Here is a 19,149-nt window from a genome sequence, read left to right on the forward strand (position 1 = left end):
GCCGATAGATGGTCTGCTGCTGCTTACAGGAGGGCGAGTGTCTAAGATGCTGTCCTGGCCACCCACCGCAGCGTCAAGAAGCCAGTTTTCAGCCAGCGAAGCCTCCCGAGGTCAGTGACAGGAGGGGGTCCCTCTCAGCAGGGGACACCACCAGCCCTGCCACCTCTCCTCAAAAAGCACCTTCCAAGCTGCTGCCATCCTTGATGTTGGGGAGGGCTGGGGACATAGTCAGGGGCTCTTCAGGCTACCACAGTGGAAGTCCCTGGAGTACGGCCCCGTACACAAACGCCATTTTGGCCATCGGTGGAAGAGACCTCCACCCCGGCCTTCACTCTCCCAGTCTCAGCCTCGGACCGACGTCTTGACATGGAAACCCCAGGCCGTGCTCAGCACAACTAGGACCTGCCAGGAAAACTCATTCTGCGGATCCGCACTGAGAAGAATACTCTGACAGTAATAGGTACCAACCTCCAAGTGAAACTATCACCTGTTAGTAAGCGATGAAAATTAGAGGGGGGGTTTGGTTCGGGTTACTAGAATACTGCCACCAAATTATAGTCAAGGCTATTATTTATCACCACCTACTTTGAAAAAAGGCAAACGTAAAAAATCCCGTTTAAATAAGTTGGATCAATCATATGTACTGTATACTTTGAAAATGTGAGCGCCCGCATGTAAAGCTTACTAAACGTGCCCAATTCTCCGCTCTGTACGGTGTGGTTTTAATCGGGAGTAACAGTTTCCATGACTGTGTGATGCGCATAAACCATTTTATGAACTCTGACGACTGCATTTTTTTAGTATGGTAGATGGAACATGATGAAAACTATCATCTCTATTCCATATGTTAGATAAAACTGACATTTAAGATACTTAAATATTTTTTAACATATATAAAATTTTATTTCCATCTCATCTAATGTTTATTTTACAGGAACACATTCCTGCTACCTTCAGGTCCTCTGTGTTCATTTGCAGCTATGTATTTGCATCTTTGGAGAACGCAATGTTTTTGGATGTAACCTCATGCTAGTCAACGACATTTTGGACAAAAAACAAAATTAAAAAATCCAACAGCGGAATTCAGTGTATGTCTATATAAATAGAAATATTTATATTCTAAATAGTAGGAGTTAACTCAAACAGTTAATCAGTTACAAATAATAATTTGTTTGTGCAACCTATATTTATCACTATTTTATAAGAGGGCCCTAACCTGCTTATTTCTACAAATGCTTAAAATGTTATAAAAACTTCCAAAAGGTTAGTAGTTATTATCATAACCTTGCCAGGAAGAGACAAGCAGGGGCTGTGTTCTCACACTTGACATTCCAAAAGCAATCGCCTATGTATCCCTCACCCTTTATGCAGGAAAGTACCGAGAAGACTCAAGTTTAATGTTTACCTGAACAAAGAGCAAAGCAGGGACTCTGAAAAGTTTATATAAGCAAACCACCTTGTATGTAAAATGCCTTAACTCTACGCGTATGCAATCAATGAGAGATGTGAACGACAGGAATTAGAAACGCACGCATCGACATTTCTCATGACATCACGAGCTACAGACTAACATCTACAAGGGTTATGATACCACGAGCACCTTTGGGCACCAACTCCCTTCCACTGGTCTGATTACCTACCTGATGACAGGAAAAGATTTTACTCGTACATTTTTATTTCATGATAATTTCCCACCTTCAGAAGACTTTCTGCACAACTGTTTCCAGAAGTAGATGGCTCCAGGCTCAAGATTCCTGCCCCATCGTAGGGCTGTACTAATCCCATTGCCCAAACGGGAAGAAAAGGAAGTTGTAACGTTCAGCCAACCCATCACCCGACCCGCGCACCCCTTGCCCATGGGTCTATTCTTGCGCTGGAGCAGGGGGACTTCACAGAACGCCCTCTCTTCTCACGACAGAAAAAGTGAATTCCATGCTAAATTGCCGTTGCCGTACCCCATGGCCATGCTCCCCTTCTCCTCGAATCTCCTGCTATCTCCTGGGCTAAAACCATCCTCTCTGTGCCTCACCAGGCATCTCACCCAGGAGGGGAATCCGGTCAAAAGCTAAGAATGGGCATCAAAATTACAACTCCCCAAGAATCCCGCGGGGGTTTTCTAAGGGAAATTTTTTTTTTTTCAGGTTTTGATGATTAGCATTTTATGAAAGGACATGTGAGAAAGAAATGCCTTTAAAAAAAATTGTGAAAAATCTTATTTTCAATTAAATACAATTTCAATAGGAGAAAAAAAACCCCAACCATCCATTCAGCCTGACACTTCTTCAATAAGAGAGAAGTCAAGCTTGCAGAATATAATTGACCAGCATGGAATTTTGCCAGGATACCAAGATAAACATAATTACTCATATTAAGAGTGTTAATTAATTGTTTGTGAACACAAATAATTGGCTGCTTGGTTCTATAGCTCGTTAGAAAGCCAACAATTCTATTAGACATTGCTGTCCAGTAGCCATAGTAGGACCACTGAGCCGTAATCACCACAAGTCTGAAACTAAGCCAGGGAAAATCAGTGAGAGGTCGACCACCGAAACCAAGCTCCAGGAAAAAAAAAAAAAAAAGATAGTGATACCGACTAAACAAGTATTAACACTTTCTGGAAAAAAGAGGGGAGCTTTTCTTCGGTAGGGGTTTTGGGGTGGGGTTTTTTTGTTGTTTCATCATTTACGCAAATTTTTCTGCCAAAGATCTCTTAAAAAAAAACCCAAAGGGCTGCCAGATGGAGTTAACCAATATTAGTTAACCAATTCGTGACTTTGATATACACTACCTATGACACATGATGCAACTAGAAGTGTAAATAGCGAACTCCAGCAGCTTCCTTGGCAGAGCTACGCACAAGCACTGCGACAGTCGGCTTCGCAAGAGCTTCCTCCATCCCTGCCGGGGTTATTGATTAACACACAACACGGGGAGCGCCTGCATTCTTGGCAGACAGTAACTCTATTCTTCCAAACCGCTGATGGGCTAAACAAGCTATTAATGACAGGTTGCTCTCCATCATTTAAAACGGACAGACTCTGCTGCTTGACCACAAGGACAAGCAGGTTATTGCTTTGAAATGTTATACAAAAGACACAAATAAGGTATCTCTAATGAATAAACCACACATATGGCTCCATGGTTCTTTTTTAGTAGAGCTATTAATAGAAAACAGGACCTGTTCAGAGTTGCAGATACATAATCATCTATTCAAGGTTTCTACAGGTTGTTAATATTTGTTACTTGGAAAAGGAATTAGCTAAGCATAATCCAGCAAATAACCACCAAAATTTTGGGAATACAAGACTAACTCCCATATGCTTAGAATTTTGCAGTTTCTTTTCTTAACTAGCTAAATAAAATAAATAAATGCTTCGGAGTAGATGTGCTGTGGGTGGTCAGCGGGGAGCACGGCGCTGACCCCCCGGCACGGTCAGCCAGACACGCTGGACAACTCTTCTGCCAGCAGCAGCTCCCCCAGGAGAGCCAGCTCTGACCGACTGCGAACCGGCACATGGACCTGCTGGGAAGTTCTCCAACCTACAAAGAAACTATTTTTGTTTATAAAAGCATCTGGTTTTAAACTGGAAGTATTTCCAGGTAACAATATGTAAAATATTTACCTTTTTTTTTTTTTTTTTAAACAGCAGTTGTTATACTATATCTCACTCCCGTGCGTAGCTAGATGCTAGAGACCAGGACGACAGAAGCTACTTCAACAGGGGCAAGCAGTAAAATAGGCTGCAGCCAGGTGAATGGGATACCCACGCCGAGAAACCTATGGGGACATACAGACCCCACAAAGATTACATCACAAATTGTCAGCCGCCCTTTGTTACAGAAGGGATTAAATAATAGATTACCCAATCAATATAAAGATTCTTTTTTTCATGGGGGGGTGGGAAGACTTCTTTACAAGTATTTGGAGATGCAGTAATTTAAAGTAGTAGAACCAGAGCAATCAGGTGGCTTAATTCTTCTGAGGAATATCCCTATAATTTACTGGAGTCCAAAAGGTCTTTGTGAACTTGTCTGACATAACGTTGAGAAATAAAAAAAACATTTCCAGCACGAATACTCCCATCTGTGGGTGTCCTGGGAAACAGTTAATTTCCTTGAGCACCCATTCCCATGACAGATTTTCTAAGATCGCAGGAAAAAAGGAAAGAAATGCCAAAACCGGAGGGTTTTGACAGATCTTTCAGAGAAATACAAAGCAGCTAATGCGTTTAATGAAGACAAAATTTTATCCAAACATATAGCGAGTTACTTCGTCAAGAACTGAAGGCATCGTTACCCTGAAGAGAATCTCTCCAGTGCGTTTCCCCCCAGATCCCAGCGAACCCCAAACACTCCTGAACACCGTTCCTGGTCCACCCCCCCACCCCAGGCTACTCAAAGCCCACAGAGCCTCTTCCTTCTGCACCTGACGTTATAAATCAGACCTGCAGCTCCAGCTACCGCAGCACTCCCAATTTAGAAAAAGTACCAGCCATGGTCATCTGTCAAGACTGCAGCATCTTTATAATGCATTAGAAAAATTCTCTGAACCCATCAGATTACAACTACCTGACACCAGCAGAGGAATGAAACATTTTAAAAATTTATTTAAGAGATCCAACTAGCATGCAAGATACCAATGAAACCAGGAAACAAGATTAATTTTCAAACTGCTCTAAGAACTATTCATAACACTCAGCTATTTATTCCATTTACAGATTCAAAATACTAGTTGCAATGGAACATTTAATATGCCACCATTATAAAGGGGAAACTGTTGACAACTGTGCCAGAATATACATCCTTTTCATCCCGCCGTGACTCCAAGAAGATATTGGTACGCAAGCTCCTACAAATCATATTTCCCAAGTGATTCCCAAAATGGGAAGTAACAACAGAAAAGCAATTTTTTTCAAATGCTCACGCACTACATTGTGATAAGGTTTTATTTTAATAGCAGTATGGAACAGTATATATTATTTAGCTATTACCTGAAAAAATTAAACATGAATTTAAACACTTCTCGTGATATACTGACAGATGTGCCATTAATGTGAATATTTTGATTTAATGGGATTTAATAATCTGTTTAGATGAACTACTTAATGTTCTGCTGATTGCTGATACTAACATCCGAGGCTCAGTGAGCTTCAGACTTGTGACAATATTGTATTTTTTCATTTTTGATCAACTGATTAGTTTTTAATGCTAAGTATGCCTTGCCATCACTTGTGGTTTGAATATGTTTACTTAAACAAAAAATATTTTGCATCTCAGTTATTATTTTATACTGCAGCACTGAATGGAATTTAAATCAATACATTATTCATAAAGCAAAGACAAGAGAAAAAACAAAGCTGTGCACTTCTTTCAAAGACTTCAAATTACTAAAACACACCATATTTATGCATGCAATATTTGATTGTGTGTGTGTGTCTTTTTTTTTTTTTTATCACAAGTTTGTTGTTTTCAGATCAGGATATGCCAAAAAATCCAACACCAAACAATTTTTGTTTATAATTAAGGCAATCATCAATCCAAGGATTGCAATCCATTTTATTTCATCTCTACATCAAAAAAAGTAATTTAAAAAAATTAAAATTCCCTTGAAATGGTAAGATAAATGAAAATGTAAGTGCCTTCACACAATAACAGTAAGCTGACCCTCTGGGAAATGGTTGACTTTCTCAATTCAAGGTATTCAAAGCTCATTCAAAAGTGTTCATTTGGAATGCAGATATCAAAGATGATGCAAATGTTCAAGAGAAAATTAAAACTTACCAGATGTTCTAATCCAGCTTTGATGTTTCCAGAGTCCCTGTAACAGAAGAACAAAAGTTCTAAATAGTTGCTAAACCCTTGTCTACAATGATTTATGTTTAACTCAGAAATGTCAAAGCCAGGTAGTTTCTCGAGCATGTAAAATTTTTACTTTTAATATCTTAATCATCACAATACATAAAAAGTATCAATTACCCTAATGCATAACTACAGAATTATTTAAACCCTCAAATTTTACCTGCCCTGAAATTGCTATAAACCGTAGCAATGCAAGAGGACACTCACTTCTAAAACAACATTTTTAATATACTTATCCCCCTATTCATACTGGAATTCATAAAACAGGACAGTGCATAATGCTGCTTATCAAATCCACATTCAGTGGCTCATGGTTCTGCTTTGTTGCTACTTTAATAGTAAGATTATGCGACTTTTTACAAAGGTGATGGAATGAATGAATCATGTCTTAACTAACTAGGTCGTGGCAGCCACACCGAAACTTTGCATTTGCCTCCTGACAGCTGAAAAATATACAAACGTACAGACACAAAACTAAGCAATGTCGCATAAAGTACAAAAAAAACCAGACCAAACTATCAAAGTAGAAAAAATGGAAAAGCAAAGAGAATTCAGAGTGAAAATTAATCCTTAACACATCCTGCTAATGTAAAAAAAGAGAACCTGAAAGAAAACCAAAGGAAAACAAATTAAGAAATCCCCAAATCCCAAGGCACTACACAAGGAGCTTGGGTTCCGCTGCCATTGCCTCCAGGCTGTACGGCTTCCCAAGACCTAACTGTGCCTTTCGGGGAAGATGGGCTGTAACCATGGCTAGCTAGGAGAAACCACCCCACAAGCATTTCAGGTATTCGGTTACTGAACTATACAATGCAGTACGTATTTATATTTATAATACTGATTTTTCAACAAATTATTCAACTGTATCAAACCACAGGAGCAAAAACCCCAACTGCGTTCTCTCTAATACTCAGTGCAGGCTGTGTAAGGCATAATGTGAAGTATGAAATTTCACTAAGTACTGAAAATAAGGCTACATTCAATTACATATTTTACAACCTGGCTGTATTGTATTTTAGACTTTTTAGAGAAAGCTTTCCAAAAAAGTCTGCCACTCTTTTTTGTCCTACTTGAACGTATCATGAACGAAGCAAAGGAAAAAGATGCACTTTCCCTACACCAATATCTTGCATTTGGAATAAGAACTTACTATTCAAGTCCAAACAGTATTTAACTAGAAATCACCTCCCACGTCTATTTTTGAGGTGTTAAATGACCTTAAAGCATGTAATGACTTTGGAAGCAGGATCCAAGCGGCTGATGCGAGGAGCTCCCAACTGATGGTATAAAACCTGTTAGTGCTCGGTCTCCTGTGCTGTCCCTGTCATGACTCCATCAATATTTGTGCAACTCCTTTTGCCCTGTGCTGAAAGCAGACTTAATTCAATTATAGGTCTCAAAACTGATAAAAAAGGTCCTAAAGTGGAAAATGCAAAGAGATTATTGGCAAATGAATAAAGATTTGTATCGAACTAACACACAAGAGTACAGCAGGGTTTGGTGTTTTGTTTGGTTTTTTTTTTTTAATCATTCCCTGTCTTAAGTCTTCTGGGAACAGCGAGTTTCCCTTCCCCTCATGCAGCACATCGATTTCTGAATTAGACTGCAATATTAAATAATTAATATACTTGCCATGATTGATGTTTTGCATTAGTTGAATATTAGGTTATCAATCAAAATCCACTTGGTTTAATGTAATAATATTGAAAAAGTGTCACTGGCTGTTCATCCAATTTGTAGTTGAGGCAGCACAGGTAGTAATATTGGTGTAACACAAGGCTCTAACGCAGGAAATGCAGCGGTTGAACATCCATAAGGCAAACATTATCAAACTAACCAGGACAAGGCTGAGGTTGTCCTACATAAACCTTGTGGCACCTGTCACTTCCAATGAAAACCTCTTTCCAGCCGGAGGCTGCCGTGCCTCAATCAGCAACGACAACTGGTGAAGCCATGGCATAATTTTATCTTTCTAGTTAAACAATAATTATACAAATAAGACTCTCATTAACGCTATATTTCAAATCTTGTGCTATGCAAAAATCAGACCTGTTGCTACAGCTCAGTCTAACACATAACCTTAGGGGTCTACAGAACACCTTAATCGTTAATGCTGTAAAACTCCATAAATAAAAGGCAAGAACAGTTGGATGCACACCCAATATTACAATACTTCTATCAAGGAACACCATGAGAAAGTTATATTAATTTTCTATCATCATCAGGTAATAATGTTTTACTCAAATTTTACACCACGTGACACAATTCCCAACAAGATACACATTTGTCTTTCCAATAGTCTCCAATCCGTCACATTTAATTTTTTTTTGGTTCATTAGGCAAGTTTGAGTTCATTCTTTAGTTTTTCTTTTTTCCATCAAAGCAGCTCTGGAATTGTTTTTCCCCCCTATAGTCAAGAAATTGTGCTGTAAAACACTAGTTAGTTTTAATCATACATTAAAACCAGTATGCACGATACTCAGGCTTATCCAAATGTTAGCTTTTGGTAATGCCAGGGGAAAAAACTGCAGCTGAGCTAAATTTGAATCGTGGTCATGAGGGACCTCTAAGAACAAGCCAAGAATTCAATTAAGTGTCAACAGCTTTTGGATCACTTAAAACCATAGTGTAGGTAACTACTTGAGGTAGTGTTAACATATTAGTGCTAGTTCCTTTGCCAGTAAACTAAACGAAAATAAAAATATTCACTAGCACCTGCTGAAAATCCTGATTTTAACTTGGACATATCTTCATGTTCATAAAAATAGGTCCCCATATAAAACTAACCATTCATCAAGGGAGCTGATTAATATTCAATATCTTCAATATATCTGAACTTTAGCTATTCTAAAATAATTTACGCTTTCACACACAATTTACTTTTTAATAAATTTATAGCAGTTTCACCCAGGAATTGTAGAACTAATGCTTGTTTTTGCACAGCAGAGCTAAACAAATGAGTGGGTACACGTAGACACAGTACTCTGGAGCAAAGTACCCTCGGGAAGCTACGGTCTTACTGCCAGACCGCAATGCCAGCCGTTTACTTTATTTCTGTGAGGCTACCTAAACCCAAAGAAATCTCAGATATATTTTTACTTATCACTAAAACAGGCAATTAAACTTATTAGTAGGTCTCTGTTATACTCTTTAAAATGAAAAGTAATTATGAGAGCAGAGCGTAATCTGTGCTGCTACTCAGATTAGTAGCATCAAACTAGCAATATCCTGCGTTTTTAAAAATTTATTCCAAGCGAAAACAAACCGCTTCGGTCCACTTTCTTTGGTTCCTCTCAAGATGTTATCAACTCAAGACTTCCCTTATATTTGTAGTTAATAATTTTCTTTGCCATATTTTTTTGGTTAGAGTCCACAGGCCATAGAATAATTCTATGGATTCTCTATAGGTATGGATATAGACAGATAATTCAGGTTGAAGGGCCTCTGGAGGTCTGAAGTCCTACCCCTGCTCAAGGCAGGGTCAGCTGTGAGGCCAGACCAGGCTGCTCAGTGTTTGAGCCCGCCTGGTCTTGAAAGGACAATCTCCCTGGGCATCACGTTTTCCTGATTAGAGGTCCTCACTGGGAGCGTCTTTCCTTCCAGCTAGTCCAAACACCTCTTCTTTCAATCTGTGTTCGTTGCATCTTTCCTCCCATCACACACCACTTCAAAGAGCGTGGCTGCTCTTCCTCACTGACCTCCCTCTTCATCAGGCTGGGTGGCTGCTGTCAGGTGCCCTCAAAGCCATCACTTCTCCAGGCTGAACCACCCCCAGGGTCCCCTCACAGGGCAAGTGCTGCAGCCCCGACCGTCTCAGTAGCCTGAACCCCACACTAAACAGTCCCAATGTCTGATTTTTCTCCTCAGAAGCCAAATGAATAAATAAATCATCTCATCATTAGCAAGGCCTTTGGCAGAATCCCCTCCAGTTCCACAACATTAACTACAAGCTGCAAAGAACAAGGTCATACAGAGCATTTCAGGTCAGGTCGCACCGCAGCCTCGCATAAAGGCCTTTTCCCCTCTTCATGAACGCCAACGCGTTAGCGTTGTTGATCACGCAGTGCTGGCCCAAGTGGTTACAGATAATTTTCATAGAGCTTTCTCTCAAAAATCTCTTGGATCATTCAACAACCACATCACATAATACTTTCAGTAATCTGTCAAGTATCATTTTAAATTAATCCATTTTTGTCCCAGTATTCCTCTTGGATGAAGAAACTCATAGTGAAAGATGTTCTTGGAACATCCTCATGTTTTCCTGTTCTTCATCCTCACGTTAACATGCATCTACTGCTTGCTGTCATCTAATGGCCTTCCCCACAGATCTTCCTCTCAGTGGCACGCACAGCTACTATTTTTCTTTCACATGTTATCAATCCTGACTTGTATTCTAGATAAACAACCTCAAAATAAACAGTGGAATCTCTACAGAAGTCTTCAGAGCTTTTTTATGAACTTCAGCAGGTGACAATATATTAAACACTCGCCAATACAAGCAACACAAAACGGGATAAACACATTATGCTAAACCCAGCCTGCGTGGTGGCCTAGTCCCTTCTCCTACCTCCCTAACCTCTGTGTTGAAGGTAGATAACAAGAAATGAAGACAGAAATGGACAAGACAGAAATGAACAAAAATATGCCTTAGATGTTAGGAATTACAGCAAGGGGTATGGTGAAGAGAATAAGTGATGCTACTGCCATAAACATCATAACCGCTGCCTGTCTTGAGCTTCTTCAGTTAGTGAGGAGTCCACGCTGACCCAGCATGGCCAAAGTGAGGAACAGTCTTACTAAACGTAACTATAGTGGAGGTGACAGCTATGGGACAAGTAGACTAGTCAGCTACCTCTAGACCTTTTAGACCTTTTTTTTTTTTTTTATCATCTTTATTTTAGCGATTGGCATCTCCAATTCAATGAGGGCTTTGCCTCATCATTTTCTGCCTCTGATACTCATAGTCTTCTCAAAGCTGATCTGCTAAGAGATGCTTAGCTTATCAGTAGGCACTGTAAAAAAATAATCTAACATCTAAATCAGATTTGGATAAGGAATTTATTACACTAGCCTTGGCTACTTAACTAGCAGCATTGCTAATACCCCAAATTTCTCACTAAATCCCAGCAAACACCACCAGCAACAGCCAGTAACAACTTCCTTTCTTTCTCAAAATGTGGAAATCCTCCATCTACAACTCTGCCAACCTGTGGCAAGATCATCTCTCTCAATGGTGAGTTTAAAGGCCAGACTAGAGCTGGGCCCTGTATTTTCCTGGGAAGAAGAAATTTAGTTTTCCACGTGATTATACACTTCTACGCTGGGATATCCCAAGATAGAGAACTGCTCCCTTACTTCTGCTTATTTTATATATTCAAACTTTGCTGGATTTACTTCCCTCAACCTTAAAAGTTTGTACAATCAGATTGAAGGTAGTCCAGGTATTGAATTTCAGAGGAGAAAAAAAAAAAGGAACAGGTTTTTTCCCACTGAAGTTTAACTTTTTTCTAACTTTTATCTCACATGCACATTTTGGAATAAGGCATCGTGTGTACGCATAGGCACACAGTTTAATCACAACGGGATGGTAGCCTGAACAATGCACTTGTTACCTTATTGCTGTTCACTGATGAATTTACACAAACATTTAAACCATGTTATATTCTGGAATACCTTCACAGACTAATGTTAAGCTCAAAGAACGTGCCAGACATCAAGAGTAAAATAGCCATGGCCAGATCATGCCTTTGTTTAACTCCAGAAAAATAAAAGCTAGTACAGAAAATAAAATATTTTCTCCTTACTGCTGGACACAACAACTAGAATCAATACAAACGATTATTCCATTTGCACGCTGACTGTTCAGAAGGTATTACATACTTCAAGTTCTTCCCTAAGCTAGCTTGAATTTCAACTTCAGAGAGTCCTGGATGCAGTTTTTAGAAACAGATACCCCCGTCACACTCCACTAAATTTTATAGGTTTTGTATTGTTGTGTTGTCTGTGAAATTATAGGCTGACGTTTCCAAACCTGACTTCAAACCATAGATACTTATTTCAGTAGGCTTTGGAAGACACAACAAAGGTTACATAAAAATCTAAGCCCGATGCCTGTCCTCTCCTTTGATACCATTTTTAAGAGGATAGTGCTGATTCTCTGGGGTGAACAGGTAAATTCATTCCTATTGACTTTCGATGACAAGCTGGTCCAATACCACGCTGGTGGTCTGGCAGAACTGCCGGCAAAGACTACGTAACACGCAGAAACAGAACTCCAACAACCACTTACTCTTCAACACTACTACTTAACCTCCTCTGGGTTATAAAGAAAAACCTGAAAAGTAGGGCTATATTTTTGTAGCCATAAGTGGAAGTTACGTCAAAGGGAGTATACAAAAGGCAAGAGGAGAAAACCATAAAAGCAAGCTATTTCCTCCTGCCTCTCATACAAAGATGAAGGAAAAAAAAACCCTTCAGTTTTTTGAAAGCAACCAAATAACACACCCAAACAATATTACCACGAATGAAAATCAAAATCCTTGCAATCTACTACTACCATAGGTTACAAAAGATTCTCAGCACCTCAATGAGAATCCATTGACAGCTGCAATGGCTCTAAGAGTTGTGGCTTCTTGTATGTAAAACCCCTGTTTTCTTCCATTTTTGGAAGATCCAAGCAACCAATAAAATGACTATGAAATAAAATAGTGAAAATAATTTAGCGGTGCAATGCCAACATCAGAGAGGGTTAGGGAATGGTTAGAGAATCCTTCACTCTGGCTGCTAGAAAATGCACCCACCATATTTTTGAAAAAGCGCAGAATGTTGCTTTGCTCGCTCTTAGTATCAGATTCAAATGCTCTGGAACTGATCCTGAAGTGTAAAGACTCCAAAACTGGTGGTGGTGTGCTCAGTGGCTGCCTCACTCCCATCAACCAAAGAATTTATTTCACTCGGGGGAAAAAATGGTAAGATGTTTGGCCAATTACTAATTTAAATGTAATAAAGATTCAAGAAGATCATATGAAGGTCACTTATCAAAAGCAGGAAGAAAAGCAGAAGTCACTCACACACAAACACATACGGAATGACTTGGAACTGCTGAAGAACTCAGTAGAATATAATGCAAGGTAAATTGAATCATGCTAAAACCAGGGACTTTAAACAGGACACAAGGTGAAACAATTTCCATAATATGTTATCCTAGAGAGAAGAAAAATCAGTACCCAAGAGACCTTATCAAATATTCAAGAGGGGAAAAAATATATATATATATAACCCTGGCTCACAGAGTAAAATTCAAGATTTTATGCAATTGAAATAAATACTGAAACTAAAGGGGGGGGGGGGGGGGGGAATACCAAAATACAGTGTTGATAGAATCAACAATTTTCTAATAGACCCAACAAAAAAAAAATCCTTTGTCTCTGTCAGTATTTCTCAGATAAACAAGAGCCAAAATAACTACCCCAAAAAGCTCCCAGTTGTGTTTAACCAAGACTTTAGGTCAGATATGGACATCCTACAAATTATCAAAGCTGGTTTCTTTATCCTGGTTGCCGGTTCAAGCCGTTCCTCAGATAAACGTGGCAATTCGAAGGACCCCGTACCACGCCAGACCTTGGAGTTGTTATACGAGGAGTGGGTTTTGCTGGGCTTTCCCCTGGGTTTCGGTTGGGTGGGTCCCGTCCTGTGCAGGGGGTTCCCTTCCCAAGGAGTAAAACCTTGTTAATCACCGTCTGCATTCCCAGCAAACAGAAGCAATTAAGCTTCAGGCTTTGGAATGTCGCTGTCTCTGTTAACCCAATTATTTGGTAGTCTTAAATAAATTGGACAACTTTGGCCTGTTTTACCTTTTCTGTAATATTATTTAGTAGATATTCAATTAAAACACATCCTGTAGGTGAAAGTGTATGAAAACATTTCCGTAATGGACATCAGCGGTAGTAGGAAGTGCTGCTAATTACCCTCAGAGTACAAAACCGATTACAAAAGTAGCAAAAAGCCCAGCAGTGTAACTGCACTGAACACCGCACTGAATATTAAACAAAGCGGAGCAAGTTTTAATGTTGGTAAGCATAACTCTAGTAAAAACTCTCCGGACTAGTAAAGAGTGTTACAGGTTAATGAGGAACATATAAAGAGTGCACGATAATTATCATACCTAACACCTTACCATCTGTGTTTAGATGACTGCAGAATATAAACACAGTTTATCAGCACTAAGTCTGAAGCTAATTACACATGTATTTCTATTAGCATACTGTTAGGATAAATATTTAAAATGTTGGATTTTCCTCAGCTGCACTCAACTCAGTATCGAACAATATTAAAGTGTAAGTCAGTGAGAAAATTTAAATGTTCTAAGCACTAAAACAATTTGAGTCCAATCAATTTTCCATTTTCTGAAAGCTTCTAAATCCTCCTCTTTCACTCAATTACTACTGTACTTAACCTAATGAAATTTTATTCTGCAGGAACAATACTATTCTTAAACAAATTTTTGAAAGATATAAGACTAAAAACTTCTAGACAAAGAATAAACTCCTAGAGAAAAGATGCAAATAAAATTACTATCATAATCTTTTGTTTTTTATTTGCAAGTATAAAACTGAAGAGAAACAAAAGCACGGAACATAGCATCTGTCATATCAGAATATAAAAAGATGATCCTGGCACAAAATGAAAAAGCTCTAATTCATTTGCAAATCAAGCCTGCCAGTTCTATTTCAAGCTGGCGGTAACTGTCAAGAGTTAACAAGATAATCACTTTCAATCCTGCCTTCAATGGTACATTACACTGTTATTCCATTCAATAAGGCCGTTCTTTGGGGCACTAGATGAATGGTTTTCATTTCTAACTCACACAAAAAGTTGCAAAAAAAAAAAAAAATCCATGGGGCTTAAGAAAGAAATCCCTTTATGGGCATTTATCTGCCGGCACTTGCTTTTAGGCAAAATGAGATATTTGGATACATTGGTGTCCATTCACTTCCTCTATTCCTTCAGGCCCTCAGTCTGTTGATAAAAAAAAAACAAAAAAAGAGAGAGAGAAAAAAAGAAAAAAGAGGAAAAGAAAAAAAGAGGCACACATGGAAACCTCAAGCCTGTTTTTTTTGTTGTTTTTTTTTTTTAAACTATCTCTGTGCATTAAACAAGCTCTGTAATAATGTTTTGTAAATACTTCAAGAATATACAGCTCACCACAGCTGAAATGACACTGTATTTGAACAGCTCCATCTTTGTCTAAATTCATTCTAAACTGCACAAAAAAAAAATAGTAAATGCTCAAGAAAATTGTGCTTAGGGAAACAATAACCTCATTAACCTCATTAAATGTTTGATAAAAATAAAGTTACCAATTAAAGGCACTCTACCTATGAAACAAGTTAATCTAGATTTTGTCTGTATTAATTATTTGTAAATTTGGGTTTTTTTTAAGATTCTGTGCTATACGATTTTATCCTTTTGGAACTTTATTAAGTTATTAAGTATATAAAACTTATTTGCTGGCACACAAATTTCTACTAATCTCTGCAAAAAAACCCACTTCACACTTTTGCTCATTGCTCAAAATTCATATTGGAAGATACCACCTGCGCATTGAGGTTGTATTGTAGAGATACACATTCTATTATTGAACATTCTACAGCGACAATTTAAATTATCTCCACTAACTTTAGAAACAAAGCACTAAATCTTTTCTTTTTTCTCCCCCTCCCCCCCCCCTTAAATCCCCAGAGATCTCAGTTCACAGAAGAAAGCTAATATCTATATTTAATATTTTAACTGAGTTAAGCTTACTCAGCCTCAGGTCTGTTACCCACAATCAATGCCAACAAGCACACTGTCCATAGCCATCTGTAGGTAAGTTTTATTCACTTTATTTAAACAACAGGAAATTTTTTTTTCCTCAAACTCAGGCACCCACCTTGCCAGTCACTTCTTATGCTATTTGCATACCTGACAAAGAAGAGTTTTGATCGTCTTTATAATCCATCACCATAAGTCAGACAACTTTTTGTATACGCCCCTCGTGCAAATTCTCCTTTACAGTAAGAGTTTCTTGTATCAGAAATCTAAACACCAGAAGTTACTGGCGGAGTCGCAGGCTTTGGCTTTGTTCTTTGCACTGCACGAGCCTCTTCAGAGGTTCTAAACAGAGAGATGGTCTTATAATTAAAAAATATACTGTACCAAACCCAAACCCTATATGCCTGTGTTTAGGTAGCACAGAACATAGTCATTTTTGCTACTCTACTGCCTCTGCCTTCCTGAAAAGAAAGAATAAAAAGTAAAAACGAATTGAAAGTTCACCCACTTTGGAAGGGCCTTGAAAGAGCACAAGATGTTGCACTTGGAGCACAAATTCATCGAAAGTGCACAGATGGATTTCAAACCGCAGGTCGTGGCTTTAGGCAAGGCAAATACAGTCCCAAAAACCCAGGAGTCTCCCAGAGAAATGTGGGATGTGTTTCCTTCCTCTCTAGCCAGCAGCACTACAATGCCAGTACTGGTTAAAAATAAGTAATCGATTTAAAAAAAAAAAAACCACCACCACCCCTCCCAAAAAACCCCAAACCACCTCCAAAAAACCCCAAACCAACCCCAAAACCCTAAAGCCACCCTCCATTCTGTAAAGCAGTCCTTCAGAATAAAGAGCTAAGATAAGCAGCAGAGTAACTCTTCAGAAAAGGTGTTTGTTTCCAGCAGTCACAACTGACAAATTCCCAGCGCTCAGACGAAAGGCCAGGATGACCCAAGTCCTAGGACACGCACAGTTTAAGGCAAAAGACTAAGAAAAGGTAGTGGCGCATTTCCGTTATTACTGAAGATGTGTGCAGCACTTTGGCTCCGCGGTGAAGTTCAGCTGAGACCCACAAAGTGCCACTTTACTGACATTCCACCGCTTGGGACTGCATTTGATCCAATTTTAGCACACTGAAACCTCGTGCTTTTTTAGGCATCACTGTTGGGAGGTATAAAAATCCAATTTGTAAATGCTTTTTCACTGTTCCTCTTTGTGTCCCTGCAGTTTGATTTTGTCGCTTTAGTTTAATTCCTCTACGTTCTTTCATCTGGCCTGAATTTATCTCCCTAAGGAACTCAGGGGCACACTCAGAATATACTCTAAATGTTTAAATTATGTTTAAATGTCAGACGGGCACAGGTTTTCAGTCCTGTACAAGGTAAAAAATTTTCCTTCTCCTGAAAAAAGCAGATCTACTTGATCTCAGAATATTTAGTTTCTATCTCCTCAACTACTTCAGCTAACACAGCTTGTAGCATTTCGGGTCATAAGAGTCTTGAGTTTCAGGTTGTATTTCACAATGAAACGGTTTGTTTCTATTACAACTTAATGTTCCAATAACTACGCCATGACTACTTTTGAACGGTGTGATTTGCATCCTCCGCGGTATCTGCTCAGCAATCAAATGCATCTTATCCTACGGGACTCTAGAGTTCTGTACATCTTTTTCGATATTTTGAGTCATGGAGAGCATCACAAAGATCCTTCTATTTTAAGCAGAAGACTCACATTCTTCTGAAAGGCTGTTTTGTTAACGCCCAGATGAATTTTGAAAACATATGTAATATGGAAAAGGTTTCTTTAGTCTGCCTTTCAGCAAGGAAGAATGTTGTATCTTCTACTAACAACTTCCATGCTGGGCTGTGTTGCAAGACAAATTTATCAAATTTAAAAAGGCAGAGCTTATGTTATTCAAGCTTGATAGGAAATTAGTTTCTTGGCCACAAATAAAGGGAAAGAAATAATATTTCATCAAAATAGAAAAACAAAAATAAAAATCGATTGCAAATCTCAAACATATCTGACCAAAACCAAACGTAATAGACAGCGACAAAAATAACCTGGAAGTGCTATAAAATTAATGGGAAGGTTAGAAAAAACCAACCCAAACCAAAACCAGCTAAATGAAGCTCACGAAGAAGAAGATTTGGAAGAAGAGGAGATCGATGGAGATCACTAAAGTGGTCCCATTTACAGCAGCTCCCACTTCAGCACCTTCCTGGTTACCTGTATGCCAACAAACCCCCAAAGGCTGTAAAAGCACTTTTAAATACGTGTACTAGCAAGGATCAGAACTTGAGGTGTATCTTGATGATAATATTTCAGTATTCAAGAACAAAGACTTCAGTGTCATCCAAAAAAAAAGAAAAAAAAAATCTGTCAAACTTGGCCCTGCTGACCGTGGATTTGTACCTAATAGAGCTACATCGAGATTGTAGAGAACAAGCTAATTTCCTTAAATTATCCAACAAGGCTAACAGTTCTCTTGATTCCAAGGGCAATTATCTCTCCGCTAATTCAACAGTGGCACTGGACAACTAACACTAATAGGTCTGTATCTTGCTTGTTTGTTATTTCTTTCTCCAGCATTTGTAATGGCCTCTGACTATATAAACTACAAATCCGTTACTATTTGAGAACATTAATCAATTCTAAAATTGCTTCTGGTCCTGTGCTTATTACACATGTACTTCTCAGAGAGAAACTTCAGAAGCAATAGATGTATTCCAGACATTGCTGTGCCCGTGTTGAAAACACTGATACTGTCAAGAATTTGATGTCCAAAACATTACGGTGAGTGAAGTAAACGAGTAAACAAGAAAAGACCTGCAAGTTCTGGTAAATCACAACTTATACATTTTGTAGAAAATTTTACATCCTAAAAACCCCAACCAAACCATCGAGTAACGCTGCCTAAACACTTAATGCTGGCTGAGTTGCACCAAAACCTCCTTAAGGCTTCATATGTTCTTCCATTGTTAAGTTCTACCACATCACATTGGTCTTATTTATTTTACTCTCCAAAATGCTCACTTTTATTAATATGCTTTTAACCTTTTACTACCATGAAAGACTAACATCGTCTATTTTATTTGGCATTTATCATTCCCAGCGCTTCACAGAGAACGTCTCCGGTGAAAACAGAGAGCAGTACTGGCTTTGCAAGACGGCGCAAACTGCCGAGAAGCGGCCAAAGTCTAGACCAGAAATCTTGCTAGGTATTTTGTATTTTGACATTCCCTCAATGAAATTAAAACAGTTAGTATTGCACACTACTGATTTACCACCAAGTGGACCAAACTTAGAAGAAAAGACAAAAATATAAAACATGTCTCATTCTACAGCCAAGATTTCCCTCAAAGGTTATTTTTCTAATATGAAGCCAAGAGATTCTTGAAAAAATTAAGTACCATAAACATGGCAGGCTCCAAGGAAACTTGGATCTTAAGCAATCTGGAGCTTGAAGATTAAAACCAGCT

General features: G+C 38.7%; 1 protein-coding gene across 1 annotated transcript in view; it reads right to left on the bottom strand.

Annotated features, from left to right (window-relative positions):
- RSRC1 (arginine and serine rich coiled-coil 1) overlaps positions 1-19,149 on the bottom strand; it is a 164,785-nt gene that overhangs the window by 84,473 nt on the left and 61,163 nt on the right. Inside the window, exon 5 of the mRNA XM_075761672.1 lies at positions 5,782-5,818. Within this exon, the coding sequence (XP_075617787.1) occupies positions 5,782-5,818 (37 nt within the window). The remainder of the gene's footprint in view (positions 1-5,781; positions 5,819-19,149) is intronic.

This window comes from Balearica regulorum, chromosome 9 (genome assembly GCF_011004875.1).
Source record: "Balearica regulorum gibbericeps isolate bBalReg1 chromosome 9, bBalReg1.pri, whole genome shotgun sequence".
Classification (NCBI taxonomy): Eukaryota; Metazoa; Chordata; class Aves; order Gruiformes; family Gruidae; genus Balearica; species Balearica regulorum.